Source organism: Plasmodium falciparum, assembly GCF_000002765.6.
Source record: "Plasmodium falciparum 3D7 genome assembly, chromosome: 13".
NCBI classification, from domain to species: domain Eukaryota; phylum Apicomplexa; class Aconoidasida; order Haemosporida; family Plasmodiidae; genus Plasmodium; species Plasmodium falciparum.
Window position 1 is genome coordinate 150,536 of NC_004331.3, and position 26,965 is coordinate 177,500.

At 18.3% G+C, this 26,965-nt stretch overlaps 8 protein-coding genes across 9 annotated transcripts; 4 read left to right on the plus strand and 4 right to left on the minus strand.

Annotated features, from left to right (window-relative positions):
- Positions 1 to 247: 247 nt before the first annotated feature.
- PF3D7_1302800 (40S ribosomal protein S7, putative) lies at positions 248 to 1,100 on the minus strand (the record flags this gene model as incomplete). Its single annotated transcript, XM_001349719.1, has 2 exons — positions 248 to 413; positions 682 to 1,100. 2 exons carry the CDS (start codon positions 1,098 to 1,100, stop codon positions 248 to 250), a joined length of 585 nt encoding a protein of 194 aa, XP_001349755.1.
- A 3,356-nt stretch (positions 1,101 to 4,456) lies between these two features.
- PF3D7_1302900 (conserved protein, unknown function) lies at positions 4,457 to 6,859 on the plus strand (the record flags this gene model as incomplete). The annotated part of the gene is made up of 1 exon (XM_001349720.1): positions 4,457 to 6,859. One exon carries the CDS (start codon positions 4,457 to 4,459, stop codon positions 6,857 to 6,859), a length of 2,403 nt encoding a protein of 800 aa, XP_001349756.1.
- A 749-nt stretch (positions 6,860 to 7,608) lies between these two features.
- Positions 7,609 to 8,243, plus strand: PF3D7_1303000 (ATP synthase-associated protein, putative; the record flags this gene model as incomplete). Its single annotated transcript, XM_001349721.1, has 3 exons — positions 7,609 to 7,670; positions 7,835 to 7,943; positions 8,061 to 8,243. 3 exons carry the CDS (start codon positions 7,609 to 7,611, stop codon positions 8,241 to 8,243), a joined length of 354 nt encoding a protein of 117 aa, XP_001349757.1.
- A 245-nt stretch (positions 8,244 to 8,488) lies between these two features.
- PF3D7_1303100 (methyltransferase, putative) lies at positions 8,489 to 9,380 on the plus strand (the record flags this gene model as incomplete). Its single annotated transcript, XM_001349722.1, has 2 exons — positions 8,489 to 8,655; positions 8,879 to 9,380. The coding sequence occupies 2 exons, from the start codon at positions 8,489 to 8,491 to the stop codon at positions 9,378 to 9,380; spliced, it is 669 nt and encodes a 222-aa protein (XP_001349758.1).
- Positions 9,381 to 9,952: 572 nt separating this feature from the next.
- Positions 9,953 to 11,125, minus strand: PF3D7_1303200.1 (SNARE protein, putative; the record flags this gene model as incomplete). Of its 2 annotated transcripts, XM_001349723.1 has the most annotated exons (5): positions 9,953 to 10,240; positions 10,370 to 10,454; positions 10,614 to 10,721; positions 10,822 to 10,936; positions 11,095 to 11,125. In XM_001349723.1, the coding sequence occupies 5 exons, from the start codon at positions 11,123 to 11,125 to the stop codon at positions 9,953 to 9,955; spliced, it is 627 nt and encodes a 208-aa protein (XP_001349759.1). The 2 variants fall into 2 exon arrangements, with proteins under 2 accessions (XP_001349759.1, XP_024329020.1); XM_024473215.1 differs by lacking the exon at positions 10,614 to 10,721.
- Positions 11,126 to 12,381: 1,256 nt separating this feature from the next.
- PF3D7_1303300 (conserved Plasmodium protein, unknown function) lies at positions 12,382 to 13,344 on the plus strand (the record flags this gene model as incomplete). Its single annotated transcript, XM_001349724.1, has 1 exon — positions 12,382 to 13,344. The coding sequence occupies one exon, from the start codon at positions 12,382 to 12,384 to the stop codon at positions 13,342 to 13,344; it is 963 nt and encodes a 320-aa protein (XP_001349760.1).
- Positions 13,345 to 14,477: 1,133 nt separating this feature from the next.
- PF3D7_1303400 (LisH domain-containing protein, putative) lies at positions 14,478 to 17,546 on the minus strand (the record flags this gene model as incomplete). The annotated part of the gene is made up of 1 exon (XM_001349725.1): positions 14,478 to 17,546. One exon carries the CDS (start codon positions 17,544 to 17,546, stop codon positions 14,478 to 14,480), a length of 3,069 nt encoding a protein of 1,022 aa, XP_001349761.1.
- A 1,792-nt stretch (positions 17,547 to 19,338) lies between these two features.
- Positions 19,339 to 25,254, minus strand: PF3D7_1303500 (sodium/hydrogen exchanger; the record flags this gene model as incomplete). Its single annotated transcript, XM_001349726.1, has 2 exons — positions 19,339 to 19,494; positions 19,648 to 25,254. The coding sequence occupies 2 exons, from the start codon at positions 25,252 to 25,254 to the stop codon at positions 19,339 to 19,341; spliced, it is 5,763 nt and encodes a 1,920-aa protein (XP_001349762.1).
- Positions 25,255 to 26,965: the final 1,711 nt, after the last annotated feature.

The window sequence follows — 26,965 nt, forward strand, 5'->3', positions numbered from 1 at the left end:
TTTTCAGGGTTACTCTTATAAAATAAAAAAAAAAAAAAAAAAAAAAAAAAATAATGATAATAATGATAAATAAATAAATGAATATAAATATAAATATATATATATATATAAAAATAAATAAATATATAAATATATAAATATATAAATATATATATATATATATATTATTTTAAAAAGATAAAGAGCTCTAAAATATAAATGAATTTCATGCCTATAATTTTAAAAATAAAAAATGTTAAAAAGAAATTTATTTTTCATTTGTTGGTGGTAAGGAGAAAACGGCATCTCTCCTAGTAATTTTTTTATAAACAGCAGCAAAGCTAATAAGTTTCTCTTCAATGTTATCTCTTTGTCTTTCTTTAGAATCTAACATAATTTTAAAAACTCTTTTGCCGTCTGCTTTCATGCTAATTCTACAAAAAATAAAACAAATAAGGAAAACACATATACATAAATAAATATATATATATATATTTATAGACACATATATATTTTTCATATATATATATTAAAAGGAAAAAATAATTAATATATATATATATATATATATATATTGATTAACATATAAAATTATAATAATACCATAAAAACATATATATGTACAAGTATAAATGCACATAAAAATATGCTCTATTAATTTATTATTATTTTTTTCTTTATTTTTTTTATTTTTGTTATTACCTCTTTCCAATAATTTCACTTGGTGATACAATATCTTCAAGGATTGAATCATATACACTGGTTAAAGTTCTTGATCTTGGGATAATTTTGAAAGATTTATTTTTTTGTTTTCCTTTTAATATTGTTCTTTTTGCAACTAACACAACATATTTTTTCGTTTTTTTTTCTAATTCATTAATTAATTTTCTTTGGATTTTTCTTACATAGGTTGTATAAATTTTGTAAGGAATATAAATTAAAATGGTTTTCTTTTTTAATTTTTCTACTTCTATTAAATCACATGATAATAATTTTATTTCTTTAGCATCTGTTTTTATATCCGAAGAACTAGATAATTCAATGTCTAACAAACATTGTGCTATTTCTTTTTCTAAATCGCTTGGGTTACTTTTCAATACTCTCTTTTGAACAGCATCCATTTTTTTCCTTATCTATATATAATCAAATTTTCTACTTCTTAAATAAAAATAAAAATTAAAATTAATTTCTTAATAAATCCTATTAAAATTGTAAAAATATATATATATATAAATATATAATTCTTTTTATTTTTATTGATTTTAAATTTACATATATATATAAATAATATTACATATAATAAAATAATATGGAAAATATAAATTATTATATATAAATATGAAATGTTTATAAATAATTATATATATATATATATATATACATATATTTTTTTTTTTTTTCTTCCTTTATATTTTCTTATTTTTATTTTATTTATTTTTTATTTCCATTCTTCTTATTCTTATCCTTACCTTAATTAATTTTATATATTTTGCTACTTTCTTTTTTTTTTTTTTCTTATTATTATTTTATTTATTTATTTTTTTTTTTATAGGAATGAACAAAAATTATTTCGATTTTTATATTTAACAAAATATATTTATTTATAAACAAAAACGAAGTTATAAGTCATCACAAAATAAAATTTACAAATAATTTTTTTTTTTTTTTTTTTCCCTTTTTGATTATAATTAAATTTGAAATTTATATAAAAAAAATAAACGTAATCTTAATTTTATATATACATATATGCATATATTTATATATATATATATATAATATTATATTATAAATAAATGTGGGATATGAATATAAAAATATTTTAAAATTTATTTTTTAAAAAATTTTACATACATAAAATATATTATATATATATATAATATATATTAATGAAGCATTTATATATATATAAATGTTGTGTTGAAATTTTTTATTAAAATATATGTAAGAAAAAAAATTTAGAATTGAATCAATTTATAAATATATATATATATAATATAATACAATATACATATTATTTATATATATTATATAATATATATGTATGTATGTATTATATATATGTAATTATATATAGAGATATCTTTTTAAAGTGCTTATAAAAATAGTTTCTTCTTTTTATTCCTTAGATAATAAATATTATTATCATAATACATTAATTTTGAAACATATATAAACATAAAGAAGAATTATATAATATTTATTTTATGTTGAATATTATTATACATATATAATATAATATATATATATAATATATTTTTTTCTTTTTATATATATCTCTTAGTAATAACAAAGAGCCTCAAGTTAAAAATATATACCCTATTTTTATAGCACACCACTTAAGGCTCTAATTTTTTTTCCTCCAAATAAAAAATAAAATAATAAAATAAAATAAGTAAACAAATAAACAAATAAACAAATAAATAATTATACATATAAATATATAATGTGAAAAAATTTTAATATATATATGAATAATTTATTTTAATATAAAATATAATAATTCAAAAAAAAAAAAAAAAAAAAAAAAAAAATTAAAAAAAAATGTATATATAAATATATATTATATATATATATATATAATATTTATATACAAATATCTTAAAGAAAAAAAAATGTGCTTTTTATTTTTTAATTTAAAATATATATAAATACATTTATATTTATATATGTAAAAAATGCATTTTAATAATTATAAATTATAAATGGAACAAAAAAATTATGTATTTTTTAATAATATAATATATATATAATATATATATATATATATGTATGTATACTTATATATGTTTATGTCCATAAAATGAATTTTTATTGAGAAAAATAAAATATATATATTATTTTAAAAAAAAATAAAAACAGTCAAAAGAAAACTTATATATATATATTATATATGTTGTTATAATAAGTGAGCTTTTTATTTAAACAAAGTTGTATAAAGCATACAAATACATACACATACGTATACACAAAAATTGTATGCCTTTTCACATATTCAAGTAATATTTAAGAATTTCTATGTAATAAAGTATTAATAAAAATTTTATACATGTATGTAATAACAATGGTGAACACAAAAGGAAAATATAAATAAATGGAGGCTGGTTATATGGGAACATTTTTTTTTTTTCTCTTAACATTTACAAAAATAAAGATAAATCCAAATATATATATATATATATATATATATATATATATATATTATTTCAAAAGAAATAGGAATATAAAAATAATAACATAATCTTAATAATTTGTAATTAAACAATATTAAAATAGATAACCATAATATATTTCACCATTTCAATTATAATTAATTGTTATTATTATTATTATTTTTTTTTTTTTCTTACAAAATAATTATATATATTAAAATATATATTATGTGGTTTTATAAAACATTGTTCAAAAACGTATACATGTGGTCTTCTAACATGAAAAAATACATACCCGTTGTAAGTTTATATATATATATATATATATATATATTTATGTAATATATAAGAAAATGTAAAAAATTTATATCCAATGATAATATATGTTTTTCTTTAATACCTATACTACCATTTTTTGATTTTAATGTTGTTAAAATTTTCCCTTTATACACCTTTTTTTTTTTTATAAAGAAAATAATACTATATCTACAACAACAAAATTGTATGTATATATATATATATATATATATATGTATATGTAGATATATTTATTTATTTATTATTTCCCCTTTTATATTTTTTTGAATGACTTCAAAATGATTATTCACACTTTAACGTACCACATTTTAAACACTCTTATTTTAAAATTGTAATGATTTTTTTTTTTTCTTCTTTTTATTTTTTTTTCCCATACATATTAAGCTTTACATTATAACAATGCTGAAAAATATATATATATATATATATGGTACAGTTTATGCCTTTTAAGGAAATTTAAATTTTACATCAAATTTGTTAAACATAAATAATATATAATCAACATTAGGTGTACAAAATATGTATGTTTTTTTTTTTTTTTTTTTTTTTTTCTTTTTTTTAATGTAAAGAGGGTTAATATATGAGGAGAAAAAAAAAAAAAAAAATTCTTTAGGATCATTAAATGGTCACCTTTTTTAAATTTATAAGTATAATGACAAATAATTGATTAATTTTTCTTGTGATAATATATTTATTTGTAGATATTATATATATACATTTACATATTAAGGGATCTACAATCTTTTGAACAACGTATGATTGAAAAAAAAAAAAAATAAATAAACATATATATATAATATATATATATATTTATGTTTATATTTATAAATACACCTTTGTATGTGCCTACAATAAATACAAAACATGTAACAATAAGGGGAACATGTGAATATATAAAAATGTTAAAAAATATTTATCCTATACCTTTATATTCGTTTTATTTTTTTATTTTTTTATTTTTTCATTTTTTTATTTTTTTATTTTTTTTTTTTTTTGTTGTCCTCTTTTAAATGAAATTTTCGCTAGTTAAAAAAATCGTTTACCCAAAAAATCCTATCACAAATTATCAAATTTTATATTTGAAGAATAAAAATGTAAATTTTTTTTTTCGTTTCTCTTCATCGTCCGTTTGTATACCTAAAAGGGTAGGGTTTATGAAACCGTCGTTCAAATTAAATAGGAAGGCTCAGAAATATATTGTTAATGTTCAATGGTTAAAAAGTAATGATACTAAAAAATTAGAAGAATTGTGTAAAAAAATAAAGAAAGATGCACATACATTTGATAGTTATGAACTTATTGATTTAATATATTATTTAAGTAAACATTCGAATAAAAATGTATATTTAACTATTGAACCTTTATTATTTCATTTTTTTCTTAAGTATAATAAAAATAGTCATACAATAAATTTAAATGGAATATCAATTCATAGGTTATTAAGAGTACTTACAGAATATCAAGATATTGTATATAGAGAATGGATATATTCAATCTCTGAAATAATATCAAGAAAACATGCACACATTTCTATGAGAGATATACAACTTATATTAGATGATTTGGCTTTATTTTACGATTTTGAAATACATAAACAAATTATACCTTTTTATAAAACTATAACTAATCGAATTAATGAACTTGAAATCAAACGATTACCATTTCTAATACATGTTATTGGACGTATAGGATGTAATGATAATAAATTATTATATGTACTTTTTAATACATTAAAAAACAATATTTTTAAAAATGAATTATATAGGTCTGATTTTTCAGGACTCATGTTAAGAGGATTAGCAAATCTTAAAATTGTACCACAACCAAATTTATTATACCAATTATATAAACCCATAAAAGATAATATTAATTGTACAAATATTAAATATATATCTTGGTGTGCTGATGGATTCTCTAGACTTAACTTCTTCTATCCATTACCTATTCTTGTAAATCAAATACTCAAAATGAAAGACAAAATATCTCACCTAGAACTCAATGATTTTTCATCAATATTAAACTGCATACAATCATATATACTAATCAAACATAATAAAAACACAAATATAATAATCGAAAAGCAAATTTGTAATACTTATCAAGAAAACAGAAATTCTGTACATAACAAACATTTACCCTATTCAAATATATATGAACAAAATATTATGCAAGAACATTCCAATTCAAAAACAACATATTCTAATATATCGAAACAAAAAAGTCAGCACATTGAAATATATGATCAAATAGATGATAACATAAATAATCATATGTGTTATAATAATGTATATTATACCTCAAAACAAAATTCTAAGAACAACTCAAATATACAAAATAATAACCATATATTTAATAGCTCTAATCAATATGATAAAAATATACAATCAACTAATAAAAATCTCATTTTAGAAGAACAAAAAAATAAAAATAAAAAAAATGATTCTTTTCAAAATTATAAATATTCATATAATCATACAGATATGGATTTTTCCATATCTATTGAACAATTATATGATATTTATATAAAATTAGAAAATCTAATTTTAGAAAAAATAACTGAAAGTATATACAATAGTACACCTCCATATAGAGTTATTATGTTCGAATTAATGACCAGATTATTTCGATTTTATACAAAACCAATAGACCTTATTATTACTATGAATACACACAGATATGACACACCTATATTGTTAAAACATTCAAACAGCTTACAACTTATCTTATCAAATCAACAAAATAGATTAATGAGCAATTCTAACTTATCCTTTTATGTGAACAAATTAAATATTGTAAATGATTTCTTTTTTGAAATACACCATAAAGATACACATCAAGACAGTCAAAATGAACACAAAACGGATGAACCTAAAATACATAATGTTTTCAAAAAAAAAAATAACGATATCTTTGTTAATATTCCTCTACCAAAAATATTTAAAAATTTCTTACATTCCATATATTTTAGAACTCCCGCTTTAGGAGGTAGAACAATTATGTTACTCTTAATTGCTCTAGTACGACTAAATTTTGGGCAAAGAGAAAAATTAGAATATGAACAAAAAATGAATACAAATATATTACCTCTCATGAAAGCAAGCGAAATATATAGACCTTTAACACACTGTATTATTCGTGAAATAATACGAAAACTACAAACATTCAATTCAGAAGAATTAATTATTTGTGCTATATGCTTAAATGAATTAGATGCATTAAATTTAAATAAAGAATTATTTCCATTACTAATTAGCAGGTTTAATGATTTAAAAAACAATAATTACATGACCAATGACCAATTGGAACAATTAAAAAATCTCTTTAATTATTGGATTCATCATAAAAGAAACATGATAATTAATAATTTAAAATTTTCAAATGCAAAACAGCTTAAGCATTTTGTTAGACTATAAATACGGCAAACATTAAAAAATATAATAACAATAAAATCATTAAACAAAATAAATAAATAAATAAAATAAATAAATAAATAAATAAAATAATGATAACATATTATTTGTATTATATCCTTTTTGTTAACCCATTTAATAATATATTCTACCCAATAAATTTATATACTTGTACATATATATATTACATATGTATGTATATATGTTCCTTATTTTTTTTTTTTTTCTTTTTTCATTTTTTAAATTATCCTTTTTGTACAACATCATCGTTTACTTAATATAATTTGCTTTCTTATTTTTTTTTTAAATAAATAAATAAATAAATATATTTATAATAAAACTTTGAAATATTAAAGTATACATATATATTTTTTTAAAAATGAAAAAAATAACGATAATTATATGAAGTATGTACTTTATTAGTCATATATAAAAAGCCAAAATGAATTAATCGTATCATATATACATGTAAATATATATCACTATATGTATTTTTTTTATGTGTACATTTTTTTTTTTTAAGAATATATTTTACAAAAAATTTTCATTTTTAATTTCTAATACATTATATGATATATGATACATAGGATATATACATACATAATATATATATATATTTATTATTTATTTATATATAAATTTTTTTTTTTTTTTTTTTTTTTTTTTGGATTATAATAATTATATAACATATGAACGTGATATAATTATGTTCATATAAAAAGAAAACGTATAAATTTTTGAAAAACAGTAAAATGATATCATTCATAAAAAAAGTTGCCAAAGGTATTTCGAAAGGTTGTTCTTGGTGTAAAAGGTATGATCAGAAAAAAATAAACATATTTATTTGACGAATTCAAAATAAAGTTAAGAAAATATATCTGTATTTGCTAACATGATATTATTATATAAGGAAATAAATGAGATAAAAAAAAAAATATATATATATATATTATATATATGTATGTGTTTTATTTTTAGTGTGAGCTTTCGTAAATATTTTAGTGAAGATTATTTTTGGACTCAAGCTAATATAGGTCCATTGTGTATTGGTATAATAACAGCACCCTATTGGATATCCTCTTTAAAAGTGTGTTCATTTAATATAATAATATATTATATATATATATATATTTTTTTTTTTTTGTCATTCCTTGTTACAAATATAATTTATTTTTTTTTTATTTTTCTTCCTTTTTTCTTGTAGAACCTTTATTGGTCCCATCGTTATGAAAAGTTAAACAAAGAAGAAATTTTATCTGACCGATTTACATGGTTATATGAAAGAATGCTAGAAGATGAAGTTCATAAGACCTTATTAGATAATTTATCGTCATACAATTTTAAAAATAATGGCCCAGAAAATATGTTAGGCCCAAGCATAATATAACAAAAAAAAAAAATGTACATATATATATATATATATATATATATTATATTTAAATATGTAATCATTTGTAAATCAAAAAATATATATATATATATATATATTTGAATATAATTTCATTTTTTATACATTAGTATACATATCTAACAACACACTTTTATTCCTATTATTAATATTTTATATTAAATCACATATTACTTTTTATGAACTTTCTTCATTAACAACTTTTCATTAAATAGCTAGAAAAAATGAAAAATTCTGAACAAGTCAGAATTAATTTTAATTATATATATTCAAATAAGGAAATTAGAAATGACGTATACCTACCAAGTAGTGATACATTTACATTCGTTGAAGCTTTAGAAGAAGAAGTTGATAAAATTTCACAAGATATTAATATCGTCCTGGAAATGGGGTATTTATAAAAAAAAAAAAAAAAAAAAATTATTCAAGAATGTATCTTTTTTATATATGATACATTCATTTATTTTTGACATTACATACAAAAGTACTTATCTTTATTTATATTTTCCTTCCTGAAAAAATAAAAGAACATGTGTATATAATATATATATATATATATATATATATATATTTATAGATATCTATATATTTTTTATTTATGGATTTATTCATAGGAGTGGTAGTGGATATATAATTCTGTCTTTATATGAAATGCTACTAAGTAGAAACAAAAAAATCGATATGCTTTATTGTGTAGACATTAATAAGAAGGCTTGTGAATGTATAAAAAACTTAACATATGAGAATAAAATATTTAATGTTGAAATTATTAGAAATAATTTATTTAATAATATAAGACGATGCGAACTTTTTGATATTGTTTTATTTAATCCACCATATGTTATTACAGGACCAGATGAAATGAACAAAACAGATTTGACAGCATCTTATGCAGGTGGTAAATATGGAAGAGAAATAATCATGAAATTTTTATTAGACATTCATAATTATCTTAGTAATAAAGGTGTTATATATTTATTACTAGAGAAAAGTAATATACCTCAAGAAATCTTAAATTGTGAGCATGTAAAAAATATATATATATATGAGGAAATTAAAAAAAAAAAAACTTTAAACGAAACAATATTTATTTACAAATTAATGAAGAAAAAATAAAAAAATAAAAAAAAATATATATATATATATAAATAAATACATACACACACATACATATATATATATATATATATATATATATATTTTATTCATGTGTGCTACTTTTTTTATTTGTGGTTATTGTTTACATATTAACACTTAAAAATTTTAATTAATTTAATAAATTAACTGAAATATGGTTTTACAAAAGTTATTTAACAAAAGAATAGTACCATATATATAATTTTTATTATCTTTTTATTCTTTTATGAAATATAGGCATATATATAATAAACAAACTAGGAAATATGCATAATGATGTAAAAAATGCAACATGTATACATTTAAAAAAAAAATTAACAAATGAACAAATAAAAAAAAAAAATAAGAATATCTTATATACAGGATTTCATAATAAGAAAGAAAAATAATAACATCAATAGGTTATATATGTTAAAAAGAATTCTTTTTTTATATATAATAACTATTGAGTATATATATATATATATATATTATTCTTTTAAAAAAAAAAAAAAAAAAAGAAATAAATAAATAAAAAATACCATAATTATGCATAATGTAAAATATTACATTTATACATTATATAAGGACCATATAAAAAAGATGAATATAATTATACTTGAAATAAAATATAGTGTCATTCTGTTATTTTCTAACCACATATGGAAATTAAAATTCATAGCTTGTCTTCTAAAATTTATATTTTCTTGATATAACTTCTCAGTTTTGTTAACTAAAATATCTATTTTTTCTCGTCTCTCTAAAATTTTCTCAATGTTTTCTATTATAATGTTTTGTATATTACTAATTTGGTTCTTAATATTATGAACATCATTGGTTTCATACTCGTTAAAAACCCTCTAATCAAAAGAAAAAAAAAAATAATGTGCATATGACATTATACATACATATATATATATATTACAAATAAACAGAAACTAATCGGTTTTGTATAATTTTTTAAAATAAAAACTTATTTCTCATATTACCATATTTTCTTTCAATACAGGTTTAAATTCTTCATCCAGTGATAATGTAATAAGGTCTGATGTATTATTAAAGTTTTTAAAAAATCTAAAAAAATAAATCATACGAAAAAACACACACATATATATATATATAACATATTTTTACTTTTGTCTTTTTTTTTTTTTTTTTAATCATAAAAATAATAACTGTATATATTTATATATATATATATATGTATATTCTTTTATACATTGGATATATTACATTTTTGATATTTGTTCAAGAAATGCATAGGGAGTAAGAAAACCCAATTCCTTATCAGTCATTGCCATAAATGTTATACCATTTTTTATAAGCTGATGAAATACATAACTAAAAGGAAATATATATAAATATAAATATAAATATATATATATATATATATATAATATATCGAATTATTAGAAATGTGCATATACTTTAAAATTATTACTCATCATATATATATGATTTCCTGGATGTATGTGGTGGTATTATTTCAAGAAGCAATCTACTTATATTAGAAAAGTTTCCTCCATATTCGGTATATTCTGCTAACACAGTCTTTTCTACATAACAATAAAATAAATAAATAAATAAATAAATATATATATATATATATATATATATGTACATTTTATGAATACATTCATAGTGGTATAAAAATTATCAATTAATATATATATATTTTTTTTTTTTTATTTTATTTTTTTTTTTTTTTATTTACCTCTAGCTATTAAGCCATAAATTATAGACATTTTTGCTCTTTTTTTATATTCCTTTTTTTAATAAATATACAAAAAAATTTATTAAAATGTATATATGAAATATACTTATATTTTCAATTCAAAATATTTCTTTCTTAATAAAATATTTTATATAATATTATTACACATATATATATATAATATAAATGTATATGCGCGAATCTATATTTTGTACAAGTCTTTATACACATATATATATATATATATCTTTTCATAAGTAATTTTAAAAAAATACTAATAAGATATTATATATATATATATATGTATGCATGACACTAATCATAAACATAAAAATATTATCATATTACAAATGATTACATAAAAATAAATAAATAAATAATTTGCAATAAAATTATGTGTACATGACAAAAGTTGAAAAAGGAAAGAAAGTATATGGTGTATTATCTTAATATCAAAAAAATTAAAATATATATAATTTTAAAAAAAAAAATGTATAATCTGGACCATCTCAAAGTTCTGAAATTAAGCCACCATTCAATTTTTAATAATACAATAAGGCAATATCCAAAAAAAATAAAAAAAAAAAAATAAAAATAATAATAAAATAGTAAAATAAAATAAAAATAGAGAAATAAATATGATGGATCTCTCTCTTTTTTTTTTTTTTTTTTTTTTTTTTTAGATTATAATAAGGAAATGTATACATATATATAATTATATTTTTTTTTTCCCCTTTATATTTGGTGTAATGGCATGCACAATATATAAAAATGTATTATATATATATATATAATTATATAAATACATTTAATACATATAGCAACAAGCAATGCTATATAAATAAATAGATAAATATTATATACATATATATATTTATATATATGTTTTTTTTTTTTATGTATATATTTACATATGTTCATTTTTTATATTTTTTTTTAATAATGAAAAAATTTAAAGAAATATTTATATAAAATAATTTGTAATTTTTTTTTTTTGTTCAAGTTATTATACAAATTGTGATTACTAAAAGATGAAGTATGCACAAATAGAAGATATTATATAAGAGAAATATAAAGTAATATAAGTAAAATAAAATAATTATAAATTATAGGATTCTACATCTATAAATAAAAATTTGTATTATTAAAAAATTCATTATGTATAATAATTTTTTTATTATCCTTATATTTCATATATTATAAAAAAAAAATAATAAAATAATAATATATATATATGTATTTATACATATTTTTTTGTTTCTTTTGTTTGTTAAAATATAAAAAAATATGCTTCTGTGCAGTAAAAATTCTGAAGAAACCTACCATAATGTAATAAACACATTGTTAGATGATATTAAGAATTTCCAAGTAGATGAGAAATATTATTTCCTTATAAAACAAAAACAATTAGAATCTCCGTTTTTTTCATTATGTAAAATCAATTTCAGAGATGATCCCATAATAATTAATACAAATAATGATACCAAAGAAGATGAAGCGTTTAACTTAATATTTCATAATAAAAAAATATTAGATAAGAAAAAAAAAAAAAAACAAAAAGAAGAGGGACTAATAAAAAATTTAACAACATGTGATAATATTATTCAAGATGAAGAATTTATAGATAAGTTGTCAAGTTTATTAAAATTAAATCATGATACAAATATAATTATTGAAAATAAGAAAAATTTTGATACATTATATAAATATTATTCATTTTATGATGATACATTTAATACAAGTTGTTTTTATATACAGGATGATTATGATCTTTTCTTAAGCAAACATGTTAACGGCTTATATATTTTATCTATTAGTAAATATAGTAATATATTAAAAAATATTTTAAGTGACCTTATAAATATGAATAATGATAAATATAATTTAAAAGATTTGATTAAACAATATGTACAAATTATATTTGACCCTAGATTAATTAATGCTGATACGTCAGGAAAAAGAAAAACAAAAACAATATTCATAAATGATGACATGACTATACTAAATATTATTTATAAAAATAATATTTATAAAATTAAATCAAAAATTAAAGGATATTATTATGATATTAATCAAAATATTGTTCACAATCCTTATTTGCTATTCTATAATACACAAGATGAAGGATGGTTAATTATCGTAAAAAATAAAAATACGGATCTAACCAAATTTGTTGAAGCAACGGATTATTACAATAAAAAAAAATTATGTATTGAACAATATGATGAACTTATAAAAAAAATGAAATAAAAAATAAAAAATAAAAAAATAAAATAAAATAAAATATTATGATGTAATATAATAATTATTAAATTAATAGCCTATTTATTATATATACACATATACTTATTTTTTTATTACTGTTCTTTCTTTCTATATGAAATAATTAAGATACACAAATAGTATTGTTTAATTTATTGTATTATATTATATTATAATTTTTTTTTTCCTGTTGTCATGGTGCTTTTTGAAATCCTTTAAGGTTATATGTCAATATAATAATTAAAAAGCAAAAAAAATAGAAAAAAAAAAAAAGAAAGAAAGAAAGAAAGAAAGAAAGAAAGAAAAGAACTTATAATATAGACACTTACTTATTCTACATAAGCTTACACAAAATATTATTTTTATGTTTTATTTTTTTTATATTTATTATTATTTTTTTTCTTTTTGAACACTTGGAAAATGTGAAATTTTTTTTTGGTTTTTTTTTCAAAATAAAAAAACAAATATAAGAAAAAATTAAACATATATATAAATATATATATGTGTATAATATTTTAATGTGTAACATCTTTTTTTATTTATTGTAAAATATAAAAAAAATATTTATATTTTATAAAACATTAAAAAAAAAAATATATATATAAACGTATGTTAGGTATAAATATGAATAATTATATCAACAAATTATAAGAATGATAAAAATAATATATAATATATACATTAATAATTAAAAAATATATGTAAAATTATATACACATATATATATATATATATATATTTATATATTATATTATCATTATCCATATGCGAATTTAAAAAACGTCCTATTTGAAGGGAAAAAAAAAAAAATAATGAAATAAATTAAATCAAATTATAATAAATTATAATAAATAAATATTTACTCATAAAATATGAAGCAATAATTTTAATTAATATTATTATTATTATATTTAAAATGTTTACATATTTATATATTATCAGTAAAATATATAATTTATTCTTTTGATTTTATTAAATATATATTCATCCATTTTTAATAATTTAAATTATTATAACAAAAATTAATTATATTTATCAATCTGCTTTTGTTCATAATTTAATATTCCTTCATTTTTTTTTTTTTTTTTTTTTTTTTTTTTTTTTTTGATTTTGTAAATTATTTAAAATAATGTTTTTTTTTTTTTTTTTTCCATATGGACAATATCATTATTAAACTTATTATCACTTGTTTTGTCTTTACAATTCTTCAAAAATATAGGCTTTTCTTTTTCATTATATTCATAACAACTATCTTCTACATTGTTTTGAGTATATGAAACATTTTTATTTGTAAAAAATTCTATATCCTTACCAAATATATTAGGATCTTTATTCCTGATATTATGTGTATCATCTTTATAATATTTGTAGCATTTATCATAATTTTTATCTTCAGTATAATCACTTTTAAAGGGTTCATATGTATTATTACTAATATAACTCTCATTATTAAAACTAGTAACATCACTATCTTTTCTTTCTCTTTCTTTTAATAAATGTTCTTCTTCCATATTACTATTCATATAACAATCGACAAGTTTCTCTTCCTTCAAAGTATCATGATTATATCCATATTTTTCAACCTCCTTATCATACACACTATCTGATTCCTTATTATGTAAATTACATATGTTATCTCCAAATTCGTTGTAATTTATTTCGTTACTCAATATTTTAGAGACATTCATATTAAAATCATTCTTAATATAATCATCCACATGAATATCACTCACATTATTATTACTACGACGACTACTACTACGACCACAACTACGACTACTACTACGACCGCTACTACGACTACTACTACGACTACTACTAATGTTATCATCATTGTTGTTATTATTTATGTTATTATCATTTTTTCCATCTTCTTTAGGAATATCCCCTTCATCCTTTTTAATCGATTCATTATTCTTTTTTGCTGAAGGCAATATATAAGATGCAACCTTGGATAACCAACAATTTTCACTTTCCACGTTATTAATTTCTTTATCTTTATTATTTTTATCTAACGAATTATATTTTACTTCATTTGTATCATTTTGTTTTTGTCCCTTCAATTTATCTGGACTATTTTCTAATGAACTTATGTAGGAAATCGAATGACTATGTTCTTTTAAATGTGCACATATTTCTTCGTTCATATTTCCATTCGTGCTATTACTATTATTATTAATATCATCATATGTATTAATTATGGGTGCTTTAATTTGTTCTTTACTCTTAGCAGTAGAAATGTTATCATTTATTAAATTATTACTAATATTATCATCACTATATAATTTATTGTCATCACTATATAATTTATTGTCATCACTATATAATTTATTGTCATCACTATATAATTTATTGTCATCACTATTTAATTTATTGTCATCACTATATAATTTATTGTCATCACTATTTAATTTATTATCATCACTATTTAATTTATTATCATCACTATTTAATTTATTATCATCACTATTTAATTTATTATCATCATTATGTAATATTTGTTTCTCTGATAAATCCATATCCTCCTCATCCTTATTATTCTTCTTATCAGCCACACTTTTTACAAATGCTTGTTCCTTTTTGCTCTCAACCTTGGAATTCCTTTTTTTGTCCTTTTTGTTTATACCCTTCACACTTTTCTTGCCTTCATTTGTTTGTTCTTTCTTTTTCTTTTTTTTCTTTTTTTTCCTTTTATGACTAGTAGCGCTACCACTATAGGTTGTACTACTACAATTACTACTTATATTATTTATGTTTGTATTATTTTCTTTATTTAAAGATATATCACAATTTTCCTCCTCACGATTTTGAAAGGATTCATTACCTTCAATATTATTATTATTATTATTATTATTATTATTATTATTATTATTATTATCATCTTCATTATTTAATTGTTTTAAATCCTTGATATAATTATCTTGTTGATTTTTATTTTTATTAACATGAATATTTTTTATATCTGATTCATTATTATTATTACTACAACAACTACTACTATTACTATTATTAATATTGTTATTATTACCATCAGTAGTTTTATTTTGTGAACCTTTTATGTTGGCTGTTTTTAAGCTACCGCATTTTTTTCTTTTCTTTGAAGAGAAATTTGGTTCTTCCTTTTTTACATCACAATAATTTTCATTATTATTATTATTATTATTATTATTGTTTTTATTATTATCATCATCATTATTATCATCATTATTTGTATTTTCCGTGTTTGCTTTACTTTCTATAACATCATCTTTACTTTTATTATTTATTTTTTTCTTTTTATTATTTGAAGCATTTCTTCTTGGAGTTTTGACTTGAGCAAAAATACTTGCATAGTTTCTTTTGATATCCTTAAAGGATAAATTACTATCATTATAATTAAATGTGGCGAAATTCGAAAAGCTATTTCTATAAATATTATTTTTATTTTTTAAAACTTTATTTTCTTCTTTATTATCAAAACTTGTATCATTTGTATTCATGATATTAAAATGATCAGTGGACGACTTATCATTATTATTATTATTAAGATCATCATCAGTATTTTTATTAAAAGTTTCTATTTTACAATCGTTTACATTACTTAGTGGTGTATGTCGTTTTAACACATTACCATCCTGTTCATTATTATTATGACTATCATTATTATGATTATCATTATTATTATGACTATCATTATTATTATGACTATCATTATTTAACATAACATTTTTGTTATAATCATTTATATTATTATTTGCATGGTTATTATTTACAGTATCATTCATGCGGTCATACTTTTTATCATCCCTTTTTTCATCCATCATATCATCCATTTTTTCATTCATATCATCATTAATATTTTCATCATCTCCTTCTCTTTCTTTTTTCTTTTTTCTTTCTTGTTGATGTAAACAATTATATTCATTATTCCAACAATCATGTCTTCGAAAAAAGGAAAATGGTTCTTCACATACTATTTTCTTACCATCATTATGATCGGTATGATATTCTATATAAATAAATATCAATGCTTTTTGTAAAAAGGAAACTAAAGCACCACTAGGTAATTTATCTCCATGACTCATGTAATATGGATTCTTACAAATATTTGCTTCATTGAAAAAAGAAAAAGAAGTATGTACAAATCCGTTTTCTACTAAATATCGATATACCAATAAATTTACTTCATCAGATGATAAATGTATTTTCATCTTATTTTTTTATATATACAAAGTTTTATATATATATATATATATATATATGATAAAAAATATATTATATATTTTTTAACTATAATTCTTCTAATTATATAAAATAAAAAAAAAATAAGCTTTTATATAATATTATTATATATATAAATAAATATTATTATTATCATTTTATTAAATAAATATAAACATAATTAACCACAAATCAATCAATATTATAAACATAACATATAAATATATATATATATATATTAATTCAATATATATATAATTGTATAAAATATTATAAAATTTATTTTATATTTCATAATAAAAATTTAAAATAAAATATATATAATATATATAATAATATATATATATTTTTTTTTTTTTTTCTAAGATATATAAAAAATTGATATATAATATATAAAAAAAAATCCCTTATTTTTTTAATATATATATTAATAATATATTATATATATGTATATATAATAAAATATATATATTTTTTATATATGCATTAAAGTGTTTTTTTTTTTTTTTTTTCTTTTTTCTTTTTTCTTTTTTTTCTTTTTTATTTTTTCTTTTTTTTTTTTTTTTTAAAAAAACTTAAAATTCTACATATATAATAATATATATTATATAATATATATATATTTATTTATAGCATATTCAATTTTATTGCATATGTTTCCCTTATTAAAAATAAATATATATTTTATATATACATATATATTTATCGAAATAAAAATTGGATGGAGATTTGTTTAAAGTTAAAATATAAAAAATATATATATATAATTAACAAAATGATACAAGGAAATGAATATGATTATATATAATATATATATATATATAATGAATAATTTTTTTTATTTATTTTTTTTTTTTTTTGATAAATCAAAGTATATATCTATATATATATATATATATATATATATATATTTATTTATTTCTCTATCATTATACATAAAATATAACATAAAAAAATATTTTGGTATCATTTAATATATTTTTTATATTTTTAAATTAAATTAAATTTTTTCTTTTTTCCCACATCAACAATAATTCTCTTTTCATTTTATTTTTTTATTAGAAAAAGAAAAAGCTGAAAGGGAATTCCTCAATCCTTATAGTAATATAATCTTATGAGAAAACAACTTTATTATATATATATATATATATATATATATATTATATAGTTTTTTTAAAATATCCTTTAATAATATAATAATTCTTATATTATTAAATTTTACATATTTAAATAAATCCCTTTTTTTTTTTTTCTTTACCATCCATATATTTATATATATATATATAACATCCTTTCATATATATTTTATTTTCCTTTATTACTATTTGAAGAAGAAGAAGAAAAAAAAAAAAAAAAAAAAAAAAAACCAGAATATATAATTCACATAATATTTTAACCATTAAACAAATATAATTTTTAATGTAATTTTATATGCAATTTATTATATAAGGCATATGAGAACGTATAAGTTTTTTTTTTTTTTTTATACTTTTTTATTGATTACAAAATTAAAAAACAAATCTTAAAAATTTATATATATTTTAATAAATAAATATATTCACATGTGTATATATATATATATGTATAAATTCTTACTATATATAACACATTTGAATATATAAAATATGAATATATTAAAAAGGAAAAAAAATGTCGGAATGTGGTATATGCATAAGATTAAAAATGACGAATGGGGATAAATATGAATAAAAAAAATAAAATAATTATATATATATATATATATATATATATATATATATATATAATTATTTATTTATTTGTTCATTTTATAAACCTTTTTAGAATATTTTTTTTTAAAAAATAGTGTAGGTAAGGTCTATATCTATTAATTTTTACTTGTTGCTCATCGAAAATTCCATTCAGTTTTTCGTTATCTTGTGATAAAAGCAGTCCGTTGGCTGCTTGTTCATTAACAATCTGTAAAATAAAAATGAACATAAAAATATAAATAAATAAATATATATATATATATATATATATATATATATATAACATTTTAATATACACATTTGATACATATTGATATGCATATTATATATATCTATATTTTTTTTTTTTTTTTTTTGGTACCGTTTTTTTCAAATGTAATAACATATCGGTCCCTATTTTGATAAGGCAATATTTAACCACGTCTTTATATTTCCGAACAAGATGTGGAATTAAATTTTTGGCTAGTTCTATATTTCTATAATAACTTCTAAGCAAGTTTTTTCCCAGAAGTAATTTCATTGTAATACCCCCCTTATCTAATGTACACTGATGAACATCAACATATGACAAAATGATTTGTAGATCTTTCATACAGTGTTCATATACAAGGAAAATATTGACTACCTTAGGTGAGAAAAAAAAGAAATTTTTTTTGTTAATTTTTAATTTTGATAATAATATATGAAATTCATATTCAAATCCATTTCTATGATCTATACTATTTCTTCTAGTACTTCTTCTTTTATGTTTTCTTCCTTTATCAAATGCATCTGCCCATGCTTTTATAGGATTCATTCTAACTTTTTTAATAGCGAAATCAGCTGATAAATCTAAAATAGATGTAAGCGTTAATAAACATTCTCCAGATATAAATCCATTAACATATAATTTTTTATATAATTCTCTACAAGTATTAAATATCATAATATATAATTCTCCTTCTCTTTCTTTTCTTATCATTCTTTTTTTCAATGTATTATAATTAATATAATCTCTTTTTTTAATAACCTTTTCTTTATTAACATAACTTTCGTGGCTTCTTGCTCTTCTCAATTCATTAAATAATTTATTCTTTATTTTTATTTTAGGCCTTTTCAAAAAACTATAAAAAGGTATACCACCATGTCTTTTCTGACACATTTCTTCGATACATTCAAAATTGATCGTTTGATCAGTATCATATCTCTGTGGTGTAAAATCTGCTGTGTTATTTCTTGGTAAAGTACAATTTTCATTTCCAAATTCAAAATTATCCTTTTTATTATTTATGTCATCATTTCCTATATTATTACTACTAAAACATGAGTTACCATCATATCCTTCTTTTATATTTTTTTTATCATATTTCTTTTTTCTTTTTTTATTATCAGCATGATACTTACGAACATGTTCATGATAATGTTCACACATTTTTTTTTTAGGTCTTGCAGTGCATGGACCAAAATTAAAACCTCCTGAACAAGCACTGCAAGAAGATTTATTATTAACTCTATTAAATAATTTTAAACTTTTCTTTTTCTTTTTATCTATATCATTATTTAACAAAAATAAACTTTTGTCATTAGTACCCTTAGTTGAAATATTAAAAGCGGAAGAATGTTTTTTCGTACTTTTTCTTGAATTATATTTTTTATCATTACTAAAGAAATTTATAATATTATTATCTTCATTCTGTAGAGCAAATAGGTTTTGATATGTTAAATATTCGTTGAAGTTGGCTTCCTTTTCTTTATTATAATGACTACTATTATTATCATCATCATTATGATTATCATTATTGTTATCATCATCATTATTATGATTATCATTATGGTTATCATCATCATTCTTATGATTATCATTATGGTTATCATCATCATTCTTATTATTCTTATCATCATTATTGTTATCATTATTATCATTATTACTACCACTTATTTTTTTTTTTTTATCATCATCATTATATAGGGCATCTACCGAAATTGTCTTGATATTTTCATTAGACTTCATATTTTTTTTAATGATTTCTCTATCATCATTCGATATATCAACAGGGATTTTTACAATAAAATTATCACTCATTATCAAGTCTTTATTTCTTTCATCTAAATTTAACATTTCTCTAGAATCATAATAATCACTTTTATCATCCATTTTTTTCTTTATATCTTTATATTCATTTAATAAATTTTCATCTTCTTTAGTTATATTATCATAATTAATATTACTCATATCATCTGATTCGCCTTCGACTTCTTCTATATCAGCATCATTATCACTACTATCTTTGTTATGTATTTTATTATTATTATTATTATTATTATTATTATTTTTTTGCTTTATACTTTTTTCTTTATCTTGTTTAAATTCTTCTTCTTCGCTACTATCAGGATTACTATTATCAATAGGACCATCTTCTTCACTATCATCTCCTCTAAAATTTAAGAAATTTTTTTTTCTTTCTTTTTTTTTTTGTTTTTGTTTTTCTTTTTTTTTTTTTTTTCTTTTTTTCTTTTGATCTTTATCATATGGATCATCCTGCTCTATACTACTTTTCATCAACAAATTATCGCTTAACGTTTTCGGTAGATGTGTAGCATGTTCAATTAATCTAAGATTATATTTTGGATTGAACGTTTCTTTATTACTATTAACAATATTATCTATCACATTAAAATTTTCTTCTTTCTCGGTTCTTGTTCTTTTAAATTCTCTATAATTCATTTTCTTAATTAATTTATCATAATCCTTTACAGCTATTTTATCAAAATTAAAAGCATTTAAATTTTTTATTTTAACATGATCAAATGCTTTATCAGAACATGAAGATACATTATCTGTAAATTCGTTTAAATTATTACTGAAATGATCAAAATTTTTCGATGATAAAGATCTATTAATATTTGTATAATTATGATCTTCATCATCATAACTACTATAGTAATTATCATTATTTCTTATGACATTAATTCTCATTTCTCCTTTATATGAATTGTCAATGCTAATTTTTCTGCTTATAACATTTAAGCTTCTATATCTATTATGAATATTATGAATATTATTATGAATATTATTATTATTATTTTTATTATTATGATTATTATTATACTTATTATTATTACCATAATAATAATTATACACACCACGAATATTACTCACATTATTATAACTATGCTTATTTAAATAAGTATACACATCACTAGTATCTTCATTTCCTGTTAAATCATTAAAAAAGTTAGTTTTGTCTCTCAAATTTTCGTATACATTTTTTTTATTATCTCCACCATTTATATTTGCATTTTCACAATTCTTTCCTTTGTTATAATATTCATCATTATATAATTTACTTAAATTTGTGATGTTATGTGTATTGTTATACATATGATTATTTTCTTTTTCATGATCATTATTATCAACCTTGTTATTATTATTTTTATTATTTTTATAATTTTTATTATTTTTATAATTTTTATTGTTGTCGTCATTTTGTATATTATTGTTTCTCTTATCTGTATATCCATCCTTATCACACGTATTATTATTAGACATATTATTATCACACATATTATCATCTCTTACATTATCATCTCTCATATTATTATTATTATTATTATCGTGGACCATGTCGATTTCGTTCATGGTCCTACCCTTCAAATCCAAATTTGATATAACACCCTTTTCCATTTTATTTTTTTCCCTGGGCCTTTTTTCATTACACGAATAATCATCGAAACTCTCTATAAAAGTGTGAGAGTCATACGAACGTTCCCAAAAAGATATGTCACATGTACGAATATCCTGAAGACAAGTATAAATATCTGGTAATCGTAAATCAAACTCACCATATTTATTCATTTTCCTCCAATATAATTCTGGTACAATTTTACTTGAGAAATGTAAAATATTCGTACCTTTAAATAACCAATAATTCTTTAGATTCTTTTTTCGTATATAAAAATTATAATCTATCATTTTTAATACTTTTTCTAAATAAACAATACGAAAAGGATTAGGTGGATATATATTCAAAAATCTATATAAACATTCAAAAGTTAATCCTTGAATAGTTAAGATTAATAAAACACTACCACTTATATAATAAGCTAACTCTTTTGTTAATTTCTCATTTATCTTATTCTCTGCTTCTATACGTAGTCCTAAGACTAACACAATACCACCTCTCAACCCTCCCCATATTAATAACAGAATCTCCTTACAATTCACCTCATATCCTATTTTTGAAAGGAAAGGAGTAAAGATTAATATCATAACAGAACGTGCTAGTAATAAATATACATATGTCAAGGCAATATATAAAAAGAAATATAAATTATCTTTAAACACATTCTCCATCATACCAAATGATATGATACCTGATATAATGAAAATACTAGAATTACCCATCAACGCTAACAATTCAACAATTTCTTTATGTTTTCTTTGAGCTATTTCATCTAACGCAATATGACCATATGCATTAATAAATAATCCATAACATACAATAGACAATGGCCCTGATAAATTCAAATAATACTCTGATACAAAATAACATAAATAACACATTGTTATCGTAGCTAAACACTGATTATAATAATGTTTCCTATATAAATTAATCCATGCAAAAGTTATCATAGCCATACCTATACCAAAAACAGGACTTAAAAATAATAATTTTACAAACAACACAGCATATTGGGAAGTATTCGCTTTATATCCTATAGTTAAATAAAAAAAAAATTGAAACAACAACACTGAACTACCGTCATTTATTAAAGATTCTACATGAAACATAGAACTTATTTTAGACGGAGCATCAACCACATTTAATATAGATAACACAGCTACAGGGTCGGTGGAAGATAAAATAGATGCTAGTAAAAAACTACTAGATAATGGACTCTGCTCTTGTCTATACATAAAAGTATAATAAAACAATATACCTAATATACCTACTTGTAAAGCAACACCCACAACAGCTAAACCTATACCTCCATATAAAAAATTCTTAAAAGCATAATAATTTATATCTTGAGTAGCTTCATATAATAATATAGGCAAAAGAACAAAATATAAAACTGAAGAATCAATATTCCTAGCATTAATTATAGATTTATGTAAGGTATTCTCTTCAAACATATTAAAATTTTTAGCTATTACATAAGTACACATTCCATATAAAAACCAAATAACGGATACAGGGATATTAAATTTGTGAATCTTCGATAATATAAATTGTAACATGGTAGCTGAAATGAATATAAAACAAAAAAATACTATACCTTCAGAAACTTCGTTAGAAGCTGTTGGCATTTGATTTTTATTACCATCATCGTCATCATCACCATCATCATCATAAAAATTATCATCAGAATTATCATCAGAATTATCATCTGAATTATCATCTGAATCATCTTTATATTCTTCGTTTCTCTTTTTATCTCCTCTTTTTCTTCTAGAGTCTTTTTTTTTTACTTCTTGTAAAATTCGATATCTTTTCTTTTCCCCACAGGAACAATCAAAATCTTTTATATTGGCAATATTACAAAAATTATTCCTTTTCAAATTATTTCTTTTATTCGATATAAAACATGTGTCATGATACATATATTTCATACGATTCAAATCAATATCATTATAATAATAATTATTATTATTATTATGAAGTGTCTCCAAAAATGTACTTTCTATATTTACAATCCCATCTTTTTTCATATCAAAAATATACATATATATATAATTCCCACATTTTCTTTTAACAAAATCTTTCATACTAACAAAAGGAGCTACCCATATGCTACTACTATTATTATACTCGTCAAAACATTCGTCTTTCAAAATTAAAACATCATTCTTTTTAAATAAACATAAAAATAATATAATCAATATTATTTTAAATATACTTATTCGCCATAATTTTCTCCTCCCTTTTATATTATCTTCCTTCTTTCGACTTTCATAATCTGAGCTGAGTGTTGCTACATAAATCATTTTTTCATTCTTATATAAATATTATTTTATATAAAATGTATATATATTAAATAATATATATATAAAATATATATATATTAAATAATATATATATAAATATATATATATATATATTACATTTTTTTTCTCACAAAAATTTGTTCTGTTTACAAATCATTTCGTCCATAACAAAAAATAAATAAATAATTAAGAAAATTAATATATATATATATATATATATATTTATTTATTTATTTATTTATTTAAAAAATACACATTATAATGGTACGATAAAATTATATAAAAGAATATAAGAAATATACTCACAAAAAATCATACTAATTTTATATAAAGCATAATGAAAAAAAAAAAAAAAAAAAAATTGTCTAATTTTCGGGATAAAAAAATAAAATAAATAAGTACATGAATGAATAAATCTATTATATTATATATATATATATATATATACTTATTCATTTATTTATTGATATACACATTTTAATTTATAATTATATAAAACACAAAATCTAAAAAAGAATATTAAAAAGAAAAATATAAAAATTTTCAGCTAATTTAAAAAACATAACTAAATTCAAAAATTAAAAAGATACAAACATATACATATATATATATATATATATAAGTATCTTCGGTTTTTATTTTTTTCCTAAATAATATAAAATCAAATATTTATAAATATATATATGTATAAATATAATTAACATAATAATATATATACTACTAAAAGTTATTTTTTTCTATAAATAAAAATTATACAAAATATATATAAACACCATTTAAATATTATAAATATATATATATATATATATATATATATATATATATATATATATAATATATATAGGATTTATTGTTAATTCTATATTTTATATGATATAAATAAATATATACATATTATTACATTTTAATTTTTTTTTTTTTTTCTTAAATAAAATAAAAATATTTAAATAATAACATACACATAGAAATATGTAAAAATATATAATATATATCTGAAGAAGGCAAAAGAAAATTATCATATATATTATATATATATATATATATATATATATATTATAATTAAATATCTTTATTTAAAAGAACAAAAAAAATATATATATATGAATAAATTAATACAAAATAAAACGTGAAAAAATTAATCAATAATATTATATTATAATAGAAATATATGAAAAAAAAAAAAAATTATTTTTCATATATATATTTTATATTTAGAAGAAGCTCCTTGAGATACATAAAGTGGACAACATATAAATATATAACATACATAATACTATATATAAAAAATTATAAAAAGAAGAATTAAAACAAAAAAAATAAAATAAAATAAATAAATAATAATAAAAATAAAAATAAAAATAAAAATATATATTATGTATATGTATATATTTATTTATTAATTTTTATGTTATAATATAAATCTATACATAAGTATTATATATATATATATATATATATATATTATAAATATATTTTTTTTTTTTTTTTTTTAAAATACTAGGGAAAAAAAATATATATAAATATATAAAATATATTATATATAAATATATAATATATATTGTATGATATATATATATATATTTTTTTTTTGAATCATATAAAGTCTATATTATGTACATATAATATAAATATTATAATATATATATATATAAATATATATATATATTATTTATATATATATATATAATGATGCTGTTATAGTTGTGATTAA